Raw genomic sequence first — 18,749 nt, 5'->3', positions numbered from 1 at the left:
ACACACGACACTTTTGTTGTTAACTAATTAATAAAAATTAATTTTGATCTTTTTACATTGGCAAAAATTTCATGGTTTTAATTTCTTAACACATGAAATGAATATTAATTTATTCCAGCTTTTCCTAGTGAAATTCAAAGATCATTTGACCAATTATCGAAATCAGTGATCAACTTCTGGTAAAGTATGTTTATTAGTCACCACTTGACAACTACCCAACATCACGATCTGCTAAGAATAAATGAAATTGCTCATAATATAAAACAAACGATTTATCCAGGATATTTCGAGTAACTTAATTTATGTATACGTGAGGGAGTTAGGTATTTCCGGAATTTCATTTAAGAGAAAAGAGAAAAGCAAGTCCAGAGGCCACCAACAGATTAATTGACTGGGAGGTATGGGCAAAAGTAAGTTAGGAGCAACTAAATCGGTGCTCTACGAAGCTCTCAGTACACACAGTAATCTGCTCGTAAGTGTCACCTATAACCAGTTGGCATTTCTGGCTGGAGAAAGTAGACGAAAGAATGAAATGAAACGACTGAAACGAAGACTTTCAAGAGATCTTAATGCTTATTATTTTCTTTTGAGAATTATGCACGGACTAATTACCAACCTTATCAATGATATACTCACCGATCAGAGATCGTAGTTAGAAATTATATGATTTTCTGCGGAAAAACGTTCATCGTTTTTAGCACACCTTGACCTTCCTCTCTTTCTCTCAGGTTTTCGCTCGAAATAGAATTAGTATTTTTAGTTCTCGGCATACTCTTGTCGATCTTGCTTACTATCCTATTTAAATGTCTTCTTGTTCCAGAACCCGGGAATCATAACTCACAAAAGTGAAAAATAAAAAAAACACACTTTCTATGATAATTAAAAAAGTCATGTTCATCAATCAGGACTTGACTCGAGAGTGACAATTAGATGCTCCAAGAATTCAGCAAAACATTAATTTTATCATAACAAATTCTTTCAATAGATTTTAATCAAAATTTCTATCGATAAACATAATTGGCATCTATTACTCAAATATTTGAACATACATTCATTTTGTCTGCAGAATCATCAATAATCTTCGTTCGACTTCATCAATAAATATTCATCACCAATCAAATGATTTGTCATGGATTTAAAGTGAAAATTGATCGCGAAATATTAAAAAATATGTATATCATTGTGTTAAACATTGTATTGGCATGAAGAAATGAACGTAATACGACGACCTGCTTTGTGCTATTGGCGTTCGCTAGCAACCGAGTAACCTCAATCAGTGAGATTCGTACATGCCCTATAATCCTCAACGCTATACGTTCGAGCAGAAATCTAGGCTAGTTACGATCCTTAGTTATATTAATGTAATACTGATGATACTGCAAACTCAGCATCTCTTCCACTTGCTCGCTGCAGATATGTATATTCATAAGGATGTAATTTGAGTCTTTAATTGCATTGTTATATACTGATTTCATCTAAATCGTGATTTATTTAAAAGCCAACGTATTTAGTGATAAAGTGCATTTAATAGTTCAATCAATAAATCATCTATAATCTATCAACTGATAATGATTCATGGAATTCACTCAACATTCATAGAATTTAGTGGCATTGGATAGTCAGTGTACCTATATAGCAAAGCTTGAATTTAACTCTACTTTCAATGCTTGTCAGGTAAACGAGCACGTATTATATTGGGACACTTGTCGATCACAAGTAGTAAAGTGGTAATTCACTGAACCACAGTAAAAGAGACATGAGCAAGTTGCAAGTAACAGAAAATTGTTCCACTATCATGTTTTAACTAAAATGTTTCAATACTTGACAGTTCAAAAACTGTTAAAAGCATTGTTAATATTAATTTTTTATTTATTTTATCTATTGTGATAATTAACATACACAAAGTAATGTTCAAACAAAGTTTTTAAAATTCTAAAGTCAACTTTTCTAAAACATTTATGCTAAATAATCCTAAGCTTTAGATTTTTTATGGCTAACTCTTGTTGAATCATCATCGCTAGAAATGTCTTGTCTATTAATTATGGATTAATTACCTCAACAGGTATTTATGTTCATATGGGAATTTAGAAAATTAACGTCATATTAACATACATCATATGTTAGCATGAAATTGAGAGATTTGTAGAGGCCATATCTTCAAAGAAAATTATTAGCATCATAAATAAGTAGATTGTGCTTGAAGCAATGAAAATAATAGTCATATTTATTACAATATTCTGGAATGGTTAGCATTAATGGAATGCAGAGAAAAAATGTAAACCATAAATTAATTTACCTTTTATCAATTTGTGTTGGAATTAAAATGGAAAAATCAGAAAAATATGATGAAAAGTAATATTATAAATTGAAAAGGAGGAAGTATAAAAGAAGCAAGTGGAAATAAAATAGAAATGTAGAAGAAATATGAGATAAAAAGAATTCTTAAATAACAATGAAAAGGTACATCAATCAATCTCCAATTTGTTATATATAATATTCCGTTTTATTTCAAATCGAAAATGATTTTGTTTCATTTAGATTGCAGAGTCTCCAACATATAATTCCAATTTTACGTTAAATTGCTATACAATTTGATCCAACATAATATTATTGAATCCTGATAAACTTAACAGTGTATTTAAATATTATGATTAAATACGTAATCTTTTTAACTTGTAATTTTGATCACTATAAATATACTTTTTTATCGTTGGACTACTTGATCCTCATTAGAGCAGTTGAATTCAAAGAGAGTAATTTAATTTATAATTAATCTACTCTATATAGAGATCAATCAACTGTTAAAACAAGCCAATAACATTCACGGTCATAGAGTTATCGATTTTGATGTTTGAAGGAAGCACATCCTACCTAAATGTCTCTCCCTAATCCCCTACTTGCAAACAGGTCAGTCTAATTTAACAGTTAGTTAACGTAATACTTTATAAACATGAACGACACTTACACTAATTAATTAGCCAACATCTATTTATCCATCAATTTGTTGTGAACCACAAAGACAGAGAGATTATGATTTAATTGGATATTTTTTACATAAAACATTGGAAACACTTATTCTAGATATTTATATAGGATATTTTAATGAAAAGTTATACTTTCGAGAATTGAAAAAAAAAAACAATTAAAAACTCCAGTTAGTCTTGAGATAAAGAGATGTAAATGTAAAGAAAAAAGTACAAAGTTGTCTTCATAAAAAATCCCATTAATATTTTTGTTGTGATCCACTTCCGTTCAATTCACCTTTTTAGCTTCATTTTTGTCCTTCCAGTCTGTAAAACTCTAGAGACGTGTATCTATTTAGCTAATGCTCTGTAAGTAAACAAATCCGACTATTTATCATCTGAACAATCTGTAATAATAAAATCCAAAGAAAATACAGTAAAGGCATTTTAAACCCGTTAAAAGCATCCAAGCATTCAGATTGTCGATCTCTTTGGAGTGAATTCTAGAGTTGACTGAGTCCATCGAGCCGTTGCGGTTCCGACTTATGCTTTTGATTTCCTGTATATCCTTCTTGAAGTACTCTCACAGTTGATCTCTTGATATTTTGCGGAACGAAAAATAAATAACATCTCTAGTAGGATACCTATATGTCTTCAATTTTCTTGCTAGTAGAAACTAACAGCGAGTGAAACATGCTCATCGCCAGTGCGTCAACCACTCGTTAATCTCGACTTAGCTCTCTCGTCCTCCGTTTCTCCTTTCACCAACAATCTACCAACCCACGTGTCCGCGAAGACTATTCTCGGCCATCGGCCTTTACCTTAAGCTTTGCTAGCTCTTCATGTATACCTACATAACACAGAAAACTGACTAAGACGAGAAACCAAATCAAGGCGATATCAACGTATTCTCTTGTTCTTTTTATTAGTTACTTAATTTATTATGTTTGAGAAGCCCAACTCGTTTCTTTTTATTAAATTTTTGCTACACCTACGCTCATCAAATTTCTCACAGATTTACAGAGCTTAAATATATATCTATTTAAGTAAATATTTATTTGTGTATCCATCTTGGGTTCATTAACTCAGACAAACTAATTATCAGCTTATTAAAAATGCAAGTTGGCCAAGAAACTCAAACTTGCTAATATTTACGATCAAATAAAAATAAAAACTCATTGACTTTTGGAAAAGAGTTTAAAAATAACCTCTTTCAAGTGATGAAAAATGAACTGAATCAATAATTGGATAAAGTATTTAAGTAAATATTGACTTTAACTTATTTACTTTGATATCATTTTAATGATAATTTAATGATTATATTACTCTTGTCCTATAAGCATCATTTTGCAAAACAAACTCAAAGGGTTAATTAAAAAATGAAAACAGTATGATTATGTTGAAGCATGATAATAATAACCTGATAAATTAATTTGATTATAGGTTATTATCAGCCGGCTGGTCCGCTCATTCAACATCCTCCTACTTTGCCTCCAATAAAAGGTCCACCACCAGAGCCAACACCTACGCCTCCTCAAAATTCAGAAAGTTCAGATGACCTGGTAGCAACTTCCACAACTTCCGGCGTGAACAGCTCAGGTAATACGTGGCGTTCGTATCGTAAAACGGAGTCCAGAGTTGCAAGTTCAGCGATCCCGTCCACATCGATTATTCCTAGTGAGCATTTTTTTTTTGTTTCCTTTCTATCTCATGTTCTCATTTTACTTCTTCATAAATGCCAAGCTTTATTCTATTTTGTTATACTTTTAACTATACCTGATACTAGATGCAACGATGAACATGCTAATAAGACTAATTTTAGTTTTATTTCCAGCAGGTGGTTTCTACAGAGCTTACTGCCCTCAATACTATGGTACTCCACCGCAGTATCAGGAACTCTGTTATCCGTCAACGTATCCTCATCCTCATTCACATCCACCGCCTTATTACAAATATGCTCCGACGTACAGAAGGTAACAATTACTTTTTTTACATGATGTCATATGGCAGTAATTTAGTAGATAATTAAAATGACATTGGACTAGAAAAGATTAATTTATAAACAATTTGATCCAATGGCCAAATGCATAAAATAGGTTAAAAAATTTGTAATAAAAGAATATTTTTATGATATTTTTATCTAAAATTTATCAAAAAATACAACTCATGTGAATCAGTTTTTTTTGTAATATGACTTGAAGTTTTTTAACTACAATAAGAGAAAAAAGAAATTTTTTTAGCCGTTAAATGGTCGTATAAAAGTCATGATAATTACATCAAACACTGTTTCAATATTTGCAGACAGTACTATGGTTATCCAGAAGCTGGCGGTGGCACTGGAGCAAGTGGTGCTGGAACAGGAGCGCCAGGAGTCGTTGAATATCAACCACCACCTCCTCCTCCACCCCCACCACCAGGAGAATATGCATTACCACCTTATTATAGCGGATATCCACCGCCACCACCTCCACCACCCCCTCCACCTAATCCGGCATATCTCCAAAGCCGACCGATTGTAGATCGTAAGTATTAACTTAGTGAAAAAGCTTTGCCATTAAAGAAATTTTTTTTTATTATCTAACAATCAAATATCTTCTTAAGTAGACGCGGCTTTCCAAGGTTGCCCGTGTCCTATGCAATCGTGTCCAAAAAACGTGGATACTGGGCCCCTTATTGGTAATGGTAAGGGGGCGCCAGTGGCATCAGGGCCCGGTCTGTCATTGCCACCCAGTGCTTTGGTAGGGCCCCCCTCACCAGCGAGGGGGCTAGCCGGGTTAGCGCCACCACATGGTGCTAATGCCTGGGACACGGATCGCGTCCAACTCAATACTCATCGGAATCTAAGTAAAAATCATCAACATGACCAAAAATCACATCATCATCAACAGTTACAGCAACAGCCGCAGCATCAACAACAGCAGCAAGAACTTCTGTCAACACCTCATAATCTCACTAATGAACACTGCAGAACACAACCGATTGAATGTCGAACAAAGGTACATCATTTTGCACATGCTCGTTAATTTTTACGCTGCGATTGTCTTAAATCCTAAACCACTGAAGCATATTATTGATTTGAGAATATTTTTTAATTTATTTCTTTGCTCATTTAGATAAGAAACGTTTTACAGAAATGAAAATAAAAAAATCAATTTAATTGTCGCTAGGTTTTGTTCTACATTTTATTGTAGTAATTAAAAAAAAATCTAGAGCTAAATGATTCACATAATTATTTTAGAGTTCATTTATTGAAAATAATTTTTTTATCATTACAGGAGGAAAGGACTTGTATGGATGATAAATTAAACAAGTGTACTTGTCAAAAGCGAGCATGTACATCCACGTGTGAAGTTAAAATGGAAACTTTGTCACCTACAGAAACTACTCTTCCATCTCCTGCTTTGCCTACGGAAAATCTCCATGACTTCAAGTTGGAAAATAATAATGTTAAATGTGAATCATGTAGCGTTGGTATTGGAGAAGAAAATTGTAATTTAAAGTGTGAATCTGATTTTAAGTGTGACATTATTAAGTGTGAGCAGTGCATTAAAGAAGGACAAATGGCAATTTTAGAAATTGATAAAGATTCGGGAATTTTATTAATAGACGATAAATTGGAAACGCAAAATAGTGTTAAAGAAGAAATAAATGATGTTGTCGTTGTTAATAATGAAAATTGGACAAAACCAGATTATGAACCTACAGTGCCGGAAACAGTGGATGAACAGAATAATACAGAAACAATAGTCATTAATGAGTTACCAAAGTGTCAAAAAATAACTAAGAGAAAGTTTTCTCTTGATAGTTTATCACATAATCCTAAAAAACGAAAACTCAATGAAAGGACATTGTCAGTAGGTTCCACGAGGGAATATCAAGATGATAACAGAGTTTTAAATCCAATTAATGGCGAATACATTAATAGGAGCGATAAGAGTGACATTAACAAGTCTTGTTTGGCGAAGAAAAAACAATTTAAAAAAGAAAGTCAAAAAAAGAAAAATCAAGTTAAAAGTTTCATTGAAAATAACACGAAAAAGTTAAAAGGCGCGAGTAAAAATGTCATTAGTAATGGTATTAGTAATTGTTTGAAGAATGTTGCAACAGATAATTCAATAATGGAAACAATTAATAATGTTATTCAACAAAGTGTACAAATGACTTGTAAAAAGGATAATAAGTGCAAATCTAAAGAAAAAGTTAACAAAAAAAAACAGAAAGCAGTAAATTTATTATCAATGATAACAAAAGTTCCAAGGACTTTAGTTAAAGCAGTGGTAGCAGAAAAATTAGTATCAAAAATGGAATCAAAGAATATTGATGAGGTTACGGCGAGTACAATTGAGTCGAAAAATAATAAACTTAATGTACAAGAAAACAAGTGTAAAAATAAAGTCAAATCTAAACTTGCCCAGGTTAAGTCGAAAGTATTACAAACGAAAAATAAAGGGACGGACTCAAAGACAAAAACTTTATTAAAGCCCAAAACAGTTGTCGACAAATGTGAGGATATTAAAAAAGCGGCCTTAGTTAAAAAGAAAAGGAAAAGTACAAAGAAAACGTGCAGTAAAAAGTCAAATGGAAAAGTAGACAGTGATATCGTTATGGTCAGTGAAAATTTCAGTCTTAGCAAAAAATCTTTCCTCAAACCTAAGTGGAGTAATGGATGGAGTTGGGAAGGAGAGTCTTATGAGGCCAAAGTTTATTTGACGGTAAAATTTGTATTTTATGTTTTATTTATAAACCTTTTATTACGTTTAAATTAATATAATTCAGTTCTTCATTTTTCTTTAAATTAAAGTTAAACTTCTTTCATTTTAAAGAAATATTTTGTAATTCTGTGATTCTAATTTACGAAATTCATTAATATTTATAATGTTTCGTCTTTATGCTTGATAATTCCGAATTATTGATTAGATGATAAATTTTCTTAATTAAATTCAATGCATCAACATCTATATATTTTTAGACAGTTAAGCGATCTTAATTTTTTTTAAATTTTTTTTTTAATGCTTTTTCTTTACAACATATTATCTTGTAAATGGAAATAGAGCATGAGAATTTAAAATTAAAACAATACCGACGATGGTGTTGACGATAATTAAGTATTATATAATAATAACAACGATAAAAATTAATTTTAGAATGAAGAATCTGCCATTCGTCGATGCTACTCAAGTATGAAGCACATTAGTGGTGATGTATTACGACCACGAGATTGTGTATTGCTGAAGAGTGGTCCACGAAAAGCGGATTTACCTTTCGTAGCGAAAATTGCTGCACTGTGGGAAAATCCGGATGATGGTGAGCGCTAATATCAAATAGTATTTTGTATTCTTTTATTTTTTTCACCAGTAAAAAGAACTTTATCCATGACTTTAAAATTTTTCTATTTAAAACTATTTTAAAAGAAGTCAGTTAGTTTTGTTATGATTTTCTATCGTATACTCGAAAATGTTTAATTGACTATTAAACTAATTTTAACTATGTTATAAATATAAAAGATCTTATTAAAAGATATCAAAATCTCATTAAATAGAGTTACATTTATTTTTTATTTTACTGCTTTATTATTGCTGTTGTTACAGCTATTTACATTGTCATCGTTGTTTTCAGGTGAAATGATGTTTTCACTACTGTGGTACTACAGACCAGAACACACAGAACAAGGTCGTACAGATTACGACACTGAAGACGAAGTGTTTGCATCCCGACATCGCGATGCCAACAGTGTTGCTTGTATCGAAGACAAATGTTATATTTTAACATTTAATGAATACTGTCGGTAGGTTGTCAAAATACACTTAAACATTATTTATTTATAAATAGATACTACTTAATTATATAAGATAAATAATAATATTTTTTCAAATTAATTAGATACCGTAAAAATCTTCGAAGAATGGAAGAGGGCTTAGAATGCCCTGGTCTAATAGTACCTCCAGGTGAACAAAATTATCCTCGTGAAAACAGACAACCACCCATTGCAGCGCCATCAGAAATAGTACTTTTCTGTCGGCGAGTTTATGATTATCGAGGGAAGAAACTAGTGAAAAATCCTGGATGACTCGATTTGCCATAAACCTTTATGGAAATCAATGCAATCTGTAGAATGTTGCAGATGACATTGGAACAAAAGATTGATCTTTCTGTAAGCATTTCCACATCGATATTCTTTAAGCGAATTGTCATTTCTATGATATATCAATTAATGATATCAATATAATTACTTCATTAGTTGATATCATTCATGAATGAAATATATCCAAAGAATGGAACTTCACTCTTAATAATGTTGGCTGAACATAAATTCATTTCAATCAATGAAACAATGTAAAATGTTAATTAATTATTCAAACAAATTAAATGAAAATGATTTATTGATAGATGAAATATAATGAATAAAATTGTTTCATTGATAAATAGCACATCAATTTCGAAAATATGTATTTTTTAGTGCTTAAAAGAATTTTAAAACCCATTAACAAATTCATAGATATTTTTTGCAAGATAGTCTTTTACAAATTTTAAACATTTTTCATGTATAAGAATAATTCAGTGAAACTGAACTTGAATGAAAATATCATAAACATATTTTAATCAAGAGTCAGAATATCAACCGTATTTGACCGCTTTAAAAACAACACTGTGAAAAACTTTAATAAGTTATAGCAAATCATACATCCATATGTTACGTAGATTTTTGACGTATTTTATTTATGTCATACTTCCATCGTCCCGGAGGTGTTTATATCTTTTGTGAGAGGGACGCTAGATTAGCGTTTTATTTAGCTCACGAAGTATTATACTCATAAAAACCTACTATTATATCTGCAATCAATTATTCTAGATTTTAGTTACATTTTTTGTTGTTTTACAATTCACCTAATCATGGTAAATATCATAATTTGCAAAAAAAATACATTTTTTCTATTACTTTATTACTGCTACAACTACTATTTTTATTCTTAGTAGAATTATTATTGTTACAGTGTAGTCTGCATGTCTTAAACTATTATAAATATTGATTTATAAAATATTTGAATCCTCATGTTTTTTTTTAAAAATATTATACAAAGGTACATAATTTTTTATGTAATTATTTAATACTTACTTAAAAATAGAACTTAGGCTACACTGTATTATTTTTTTAATCTACTTTTTTTTGGCGTATTAGATTGTCCAGAAGATGTTGTTCTATGTTTGGTCAATGAAAAATGTAGCAAAAATATTAAGAATTTGATGAAATAGTTGATCAATTGATAAAATGTACATTTGTTACAAAATTTGTATGATATAGTAGATTAATATCATCATAATTAATTAATTATCAGAAATACTAAACTTATATTTGTTTTATTGGACAAAAATTTCTGAACAACCAAATACAATTGAGATTTTTGTATATTAAGACATTGAAAGGCCGATTCTTCAATAGAAATAAACGAAAATAGTCTGTTCAGTGAGATGGTATGATTGATATCACTATTGTGTATTATTGTAAATTTTGATACCATATAAGATTCATAATCTTTTAAACAGCAAAAGTGGAATGCTACTGATTATTGTAATGAAATTGAATGCAATTGTAATGTTCAAGAGATAGAAAAATATTAAGATCAAAATTTAATGAATTCCCGCTCGAATTAAAAACATTATATATTTAATTTAATTATTATTTATTATAAATTATGAATATTTATTACGAACAGTAAAATATTTTAAATTATTACTATCATTCTAATAAAACAAAAACAGAAATAATTTTGATTTATGTACGTAGTAAGAGCAGCGGGTATCTTGTTACGAATTACAATGTTTAAATTAATATATTGATCAATTTTATTATTCTTTCATTAATATAATGATTTTAGTTATATTATTTTATTATTTAAAACCTAAATTTAATCTATTCGTTTGGGTGAAATTAAATTATTTGAAAATGGTATAAAAATGGTATGAGAAAAAATGGTAGAGAGAATTCATGAAAGCTGTGTCACTGTAATCGAAAAGAGAAGGAAATTAATAAAAAGATATTTTCCTTGCGTGTAGTACCAAAATATCTTATTTTAAAAATATTTAAATATTATCTTATATACATTATTAATTATTTATATACTTATTATTTATCTGAATGATAAAACTATTGAATAAATATTTATATTACTTACAATTGATTTTTTTTTAAGTAAATGGGATACCAATTTTTAAGCATTTTATTTTAAAAAAATAAAGCTTTTTAATTTTAATCTTTCCTTCTCTATTCTTCTTTTCTCTTTTTCTCTCTCATCTCAAGTAGAAAAAATTTTAACGCATTATCATCAATCAAAGTGTAAAATAAACTAAAAAAATAATTGATCAATTTTGTAATGTTAATTTTGCTTGAATTTTACTTAGAAAAATGATTAAATGTTCACGTGCCAAAAGTGGAGAATAACAACATTCAAATTAAAACAATGAAAATCAATTGAAAAATATTTTACACATCATTACAGGGATTTAAAAAAGCGTAAAAGGGTTTCAAAAGATGGTAACAGAAAACTATCTTTTAAATGAGTAAATAAATAAATAACGTACCATAACAGTAACAACATAAAAGTTATTTCTACATCAGATCTATAAAGATAAATATATATATATATATATATATATATATATATATATATATATATATATTTAGGTAATTAGTATAAATTTGCGTATGCTGCAGGCATTATTTGATTGAGAAAATTCCACGCGATAAAATAAGATACACTCCCCCTTTTTGCGTCAGATACAACCAGAGCAATACGTGATACTTCTCTGGATAATCATTAAAATATCATTGCAAAGTATTAATCTCTTAATTAAGCATCGTTTCCTTTCGTCAAGCATATATTTTTACAGATACATTAATTATTTAGATACATGGATATGTTTCTTTCATAAGTAGAGCCCTGATGTTTACATGATATATCAACTATAAATTGAATAGATGATAAAAAGAAACATGTTATTAGTGATGTGTGAAAAATTTTTTTTATATTGTAAATATATAAAAGTGAGCTTCTCCTGAGAGTGTCACGCGTTACTTTATGCGGTATTTGGTACAAAGTATATGTATACATCTAGAAATTAAATAAGCTTTGTAGGGGATACAAATATTAAAATAAATGAACAAAATATGGAATTAGCAATGAATGAAAAAATCAATTGAGTTATCAAATAAACAACTGTGACTAACTACTTGATATCTCGATTGTTTGTTCAATAATTCAATGCTAATATAATCCACTAGTACCGCAATGTGTTTTTTTCACAAATAAAATAAACCAATGTGTACTTTTCAGATGAATATAACAAAAGTATAAAAAATATTTTAACGGAATATTCGTTATCTTGTAATATTGTAATATAACGTAAGAACAAAAAAATTTAATAAATTATTTGATCAAATATAATATAATTGCTTAATACTCTGTCAATTGTAATATCATTCTTAACATGTCACACATTTATCATCAGCTTAATTGTTTAGCACATGTAATTGATAAAATCAATAATATGAGATTATTGTAAAGCACTCATGAAATAATGATAAGGTTGAAACTGATCGAATTTAAAAACCACATCTTGAAGGTGTTTTTTTATGTTTTGGGTTTGAAAATGATTTACCAGGCTTTAGTAGAAGTTGAAAAGTTTATATATAACATCTATGAGTACTTAATCCGAAATTTAAGAACGATATCACGCTCATGCTCGTGCTTGAATCTAATTCCGACAGATTAAATTAATTCGATAAATGGATGCCCCAAGTAATATCACAAAAGCGATAAGTTGATTTTTTAATCTCAATCTTAAAGAAAAGATTCATTTTCATTCACGTCTCTTCCGGAAGTACGGATGCAAGAAAACTATAGATGAATGACATCGTTATTCTTTAAACTTTCATTTTTTTATATCCGTATATAGTTATGCTTTTTTTTGGACTACTTATTCGTCCTCTCAATACAATTTTATTGCATCCTGAGACTTTGGATAAATAACTTTCTTTTGCTATTTTAATTTGGTAAGGATGCTTGAGGGTTGCTTAAAATGGAAATTGGCTGATTGAATAAAAAAAACATTATAGAATAAAACATATAACAGTTTAAAGTCATAAACCACATTCCTACTACCTGTCTTCAATGCCACAATTACGTTATTTCTGAGAACCTACAGCTTCCAAGATGTTTTGATATTTAAATCTAAAGAAATATTTCATTTCTGTTAGTTTGGTTTAGTTCTAACATGCCAACATTCACTTTGCTCAACTCTTTTCCTATCCTAATTATTTACCTTTCTTTATCATCTAATCCAAACAATATTATTTTGGTGGTATTGCAAAATGATTTATTTATGAAAACACTACTTTGAAACTAAGCAATTTATTACATAGAATATATTTAATAAGCCATAAAAATCTATTTTGCAATTACATTTGCATCAACTGGTGAAAATTTTTATCAAACTATCTCTAAAAATAAGCATAAATTTGATTGCTAAAATGATTAACGATTTATGAATGTGTGGTATTGACGATGCATTCGAGCTTGATGAACTCAAGATTTCCATCACCTTCCAGTCATTCTACCATCAATCATATCCCTTTACTTGTCATTTAAGAATAAAACGTGTTTGTTAAAAAAACAAAAAAATTTTATTCATCGCAATTCAAGAAAATTTCCAATCATTATAGCTATATCAATAATACCAATATTTTCTTTATTTTGTTTTTTTAAATACTCACTCATGACTGCTATGCAGCAAACAGTTACCCAAACGATCCTGTCTTATTCTCGTTAGTCTTCTCATTCTCCTTCTACTCTATATTTTCTTCTTACTCTTTGTTCTGGTTTTCTTTCTTTTTTTACGTTACTTTCATCATCTGCGCCTGCCAATTTTGAGAGAAAACAGGCTCTTTACAACAAATGCCTTACAATAATACCTATACTGTATCCCTTGTCTGTTGCGGAACAAAACACAACGGTTGCTCTCACGTTAGGCGTCACTCGACAGGACTTAAAGCCTTTGGTGCAAAATTCTCGCGTGCAGATTGTGGGCGGTTACTGGATGTCCGATTATCTCGCATTCTTAACCTTTATTCTAATTTCTTGACCACAATTTTCATGCATGTTCTACCCGCCAATTAAAAAAACTTGGAACTGCCAATTTAAGAACAAAAAAGCACTTTTTGTTGCCAATAGAGTAAACAAAAATTTCTAACAATTAGAGAAAGGCAAATCTTTTTTTGTTTCATGGATAAATGAAGATGGAAGTGCATGTTTTAGTCTCTAAAAAGTGCTTTAGAGGTGACTTAGTGTTTGTAAAATACACGCAGCATCCCTCGTGATCCTTCGCGGCTTGTGAACGCGTGTCCGGTGGGGAGATCACTTTGGAAGCAAGCCCGATTGGCCGAGGACCACGGTAGGGGAGTCAAGCTTTCAGGGAGGGACTTTAAGTTGCACTGTGATCACGTTCAGTTCGCGGCAAGCCGCCACCGTAGAAAGAGTATGTGTTGAGTGTCTCAATAATAAATTGTAACTATAAATTTACGCGCGTGATTATCCATTTTTTTGTTAACCTGAAATCTAAATCCAATGAAGTTTGTAACATAAAATAATTTTTTCCCGCCACCAGCTATCATTCGCTGCCATCTTGCGGTCAAAAAAAGTGATTTTTTTAATTAAAACGCAATTGGAGTAAAAAATACTATTCAGTGTATGAAAAAGTTGATGTTTTATGGCAAATTAATTTTATCTTAGACTATGTGATGTTTTGGAGAACTGTTAGTAAAGAATAATAACTGAAAAAAAAACAATAGATATTTTACGGAGTAAGTTCAACAGACGTTCAATCGAATAATTTGAAAAAATGTCAACAAACGTGGGATCATGGACAATGGTCCACACATTTTTATTATTTGTGTTATCGGTAAATTCGGTGAAAGGAGGAGGTGAATTGTTTGCAAAAATGTTTTCAAGTCAAGCAATTCCATCGGATCCATGTTACGATGAAGATCGTCCGCGTCGATGTATTCCAGATTTTGTAAATGCGGCGTTTGGAAAAACGGTGGAAGCATCGTCAACCTGTGGTACAGGAGGACCGACAAGATATTGCGACGTACAAGAGCAGCCTGGTGGTAGTATTGGAGTGAGTCATTGTCATGTTTGTGACGATACTACACCACGACGTAGATTTCCTGCAAGCTATTTAACAGATTTAAACAATCCCAACAACGTAACTTGTTGGAGAAGTGAGCCTTTGGTGTCATCACAAAGCTTTAACGCGCCGCCAGATAATGTTACCTTAACCTTATCGTTAGGTAAAAAATACGAATTAACATATGTCAGTCTCCAATTTTGTCCAAAAGCCGCAAAGCCTGATTCAATAGCCATCTACAAGTCAATGGACTACGGTAAAACATGGCAACCTTTTCAGTTTTATTCTTCCCAATGTCGAAGGGTTTATGGAAGACCCAACCGAGCCACAATCACCAAAGCAAATGAGCAGGAAGCAAGATGTACCGATAGCCATCGATTTACTGGCGGGGATGGCCTTGGACCTGCTGGAAGGATTGCCTTTAGTACTTTGGAGGGAAGACCATCAGCCGCAGATTTTGATAACTCTCCAGTTCTCCAGGACTGGGTCACTGCCACAGACATTAGAGTTATCTTTAATCGCCTCCATATGCTTCAACCGGACCTGAATGAGGATATTGGAATTGAAGAGTTAACTAAACGAGAACGTGAACGAGAAGAGAAATTGAAAAATCACAAAAATAATTTACTCCATGCAATAGATCCTTTGGTTACGGTTATTCCTTCAGTTCACCAAGTCCTTGCGCCTCAGGAGATGCATTCAAATGATGCTTTGGATATACAGGAGATGAACTTCCAACCGGACATTTCGCCCACGACTACCATTGTAACTGCTACAAGCGGTACTGCTCTTGCTCATCATTATGCTGTTTCTGATTTTGCTGTTGGCGGCAGGTGCAAGTGTAATGGACATGCATCGAGATGTGTTACGGGAAAAGATGGAGAAGTTACTTGCGAATGTAAGCATAATACTGCTGGAAGAGACTGCGAGAGGTGCAAACCTTTCCATTTCGATAGACCATGGGCTCGAGCTACTGCAAAAGACGCCAACGAATGTAAAGGTAAATGCTCAGAATAAAATTCATTAGCTATCCACATCTTACCAGTTGAATTAATTTTTTGTTTTCCAATGTTTGCTAATTTTTCAGCGAAGAAATTTTCTTCCCTTTTATTTTATTCATTAATTAAAAGGTATTTCATTTTTATGACATTTAATGCACCAAGTTATTTATGAAGATGGTATTATAATGGAAAGTACGACTATCAGTTAGTACATTATGTCTGCGTCAGCAAAATATAGACAGCAGCTATTATAGAAAAATAATGAAGTTTTACTCCAAGTACAGCTTGACTTAATTACGATCTTGACCTGTTTTGATCAATACAACACACCATCGTGTACTTATCCCAAAGAGGAAATGGGTTTACTTTGAAGATAGGAAATATCTCCAGCCATTCGACCAGTTCTAGTCGCATCAGCTTTACAATTTTTCTCTGCGTGAGCTTTTTTGTTATCACGAGCAATCAGTGTGCTAATTAAAAATTGTCAATTAATTGTTGAAAAGCTAATGAACTGTATTTATCGACCTACATCTTGGTACATCTCATTTTTATTTATTAATGGTTATGAATGCTTTTATTCCCGGTTAGGGAGGGATATTATTTTCAAGTCATATTTATTTTTTATTCAATTTTATCAACGACTCAGAGAAGGGATTTTAACACGTATAATATTCTGACTGAGGTCGATCGAGCCTGCTCGTTAATTTCTCAACATCATCTCTCACCCTAACGCGTATTTTTAATTTGACGCCACGAGCTGTATATTATGTCAAAATATCCTGAAGCCGTATATCTCTTAAGTCAAAAGAATGAAGGGATGAGAAAACTAAGTAACCCTCCAAAATCATTTTAAATCGATAGAACAAGTATTGAAAAGTCTTGTATGAATAAGATATCAAGTAGAAAATAAAAGACGACATGTTTTACGAGATAAAAATTTTGCAATTCATAAAAAAGTAAATATATGTTACAGAAAGCTTGACTACTTGAGAGTTTCAATACTTCAATATCTTTTTTCTATTTTATTTTATTCAGACACATGTCGATGTAGAGAATGTAAATGTAGCTTTGGATCCTTTAACTTCTAAATTGACATTTTACCAGGAATCAATTTTCCAATTGGCTAGAATTGACATATATGTTCCAAACGTTTTACTAAATTCTCATTTCCTCGGATCAGGGAATTGATGTGATTTAACGATGTGCAATTCTCAAATAAAAAATATGCAAAAGTGATATACAAAAAAATAAATAAAATACTGACGCAGAGACGAAGTAAAGCTTATATACGTCTCGACGAATTAAATTACATTTTAATTTCGCGGATATTTCGTTCGCATTTCATCGCCCGACTAAGCGCCAGATATTCGTGGTAATTTACATTTTAAATTGGATACTTTTTGCTACTTGACGTCATCAGTTTTCTCTTTCTCTTATGCTCGTTCGTGCCTTTTTTGCTTGCTAACATTTATAGATAGATATTGTTATACAGTATATAGAAATAAAGCGAAAATATGTCAATGGTATTTTCTCAATTTGCATGGAAAAGTACTCAACAAACGAACAAAAGGCATAGAATAAATGAATAAAAACTATTTAAATAAAAATGTATATTAAAAAATAAAGGTTGAAACTCGTGAGAATTCTTTTGAATCGATTGCTCGATTTCTTTGGAATTCGTGATACCATCTATGTTGGATGGATTCACAATCTTTGGAATTCACAATCTTATACCTCTTTCTCAAGGGTGACAACATCTCTTCACCCTTTTATACCTTTTTTTGAATCGTTCGATCTCTCGTCGACCAGCACTTATCGTATTTTCCGAGCCATCCTATGAAATTTATTGGTTTGCCGAAAGCCAAACGCTATTCTTCTTAGTGAAACAGTACTTTCCTGATCTCTGCGAATATCTGAGAAAAACAATTCCCTGATTTTTAGAGAGTTGTCGGAAATCTTGAAAAAATTTGCCCATGGAATGAATAAGATTTCAAACATTTCCGAGATTATTTGACATCGATTGAAGTAGCAACATGATAATAAATAATAATAGTTGGAATAGTTTCAATTTTTTTGAAAACTCACTTCTGTTAGGAAAAGAAATCATCCTTTGGATTTTAATTAAGTAATTATACACGCACAGCGGGACACAGCAGGTTCCGTGTTGAACGCACAACATGCAAAGAACCTGTTAGTCAAAATAAAAATAAAAAAAAGGTCAACCACTAAATAGGCGCAAACTTGGTGGAAGAATTTGAAGAATTGTCTGTTATTTAGAAGAATTTCGATGCCATCTTCGGAACAGTGGCTTTGATATAAAGGAGAAAGTATCACAATCGAAGATATTATTCCATGTTGAAAAGATCTTATGAATTCTAATAAAAGCAAAAAACTTACTTTGAGATTCAATGAGCTCTTAACATGATCATTCAGTCTTATTAAAATCTTATTGTCGTTTTTCTTCTGTTCTCATGGTAGAGTGTTTTTTTAAAGAAAATATATCATCTCTTTATTGAAAATATTTCATAACATTTTCATAATTGAATATTAATAAAAATTTCATGTAAAATACCCTAAGAATAAATTTAAAGAAAATTTTTTATAG

General features: G+C 31.0%; 2 protein-coding genes across 2 annotated transcripts in view; both read left to right on the top strand.

The window, feature by feature from the left end:
* The window catches only part of Hers (Histone gene-specific Epigenetic Repressor in late S phase), a 36,174-nt gene extending 26,781 nt beyond the window's left edge, over nt 1-9,393 (top strand). The window contains 8 exon segments of the mRNA XM_035086078.1: nt 4,407-4,640; nt 4,798-4,936; nt 5,265-5,485; nt 5,565-5,959; nt 6,239-7,675; nt 8,108-8,267; nt 8,580-8,748; nt 8,844-9,393. Coding sequence (XP_034941969.1) covers nt 4,407-4,640; nt 4,798-4,936; nt 5,265-5,485; nt 5,565-5,959; nt 6,239-7,675; nt 8,108-8,267; nt 8,580-8,748; nt 8,844-9,030 — 2,942 coding nt within the window. The 3' untranslated portion in view covers nt 9,031-9,393.
* Nucleotides 9,394-14,467: 5,074 nt separating this feature from the next.
* Nucleotides 14,468-18,749, top strand: part of LOC118068551 (netrin-1-like) — a 69,501-nt gene continuing 65,219 nt past the window's right edge. Inside the window, exon 1 of the mRNA XM_035086028.1 lies at nt 14,468-16,143. Within this exon, the coding sequence (XP_034941919.1) occupies nt 14,856-16,143 (1,288 nt within the window). The 5' untranslated portion in view covers nt 14,468-14,855. The remainder of the gene's footprint in view (nt 16,144-18,749) is intronic.

Source organism: Chelonus insularis, unplaced genomic scaffold (genome assembly GCF_013357705.1).
Source record: "Chelonus insularis isolate UGA/USDA-ARS -01 unplaced genomic scaffold, ASM1335770v1 contig_3_pilon, whole genome shotgun sequence".
NCBI classification, from domain to species: domain Eukaryota; kingdom Metazoa; phylum Arthropoda; class Insecta; order Hymenoptera; family Braconidae; genus Chelonus; species Chelonus insularis.
This window is presented reverse-complemented; position numbering and strand designations above follow the sequence as displayed.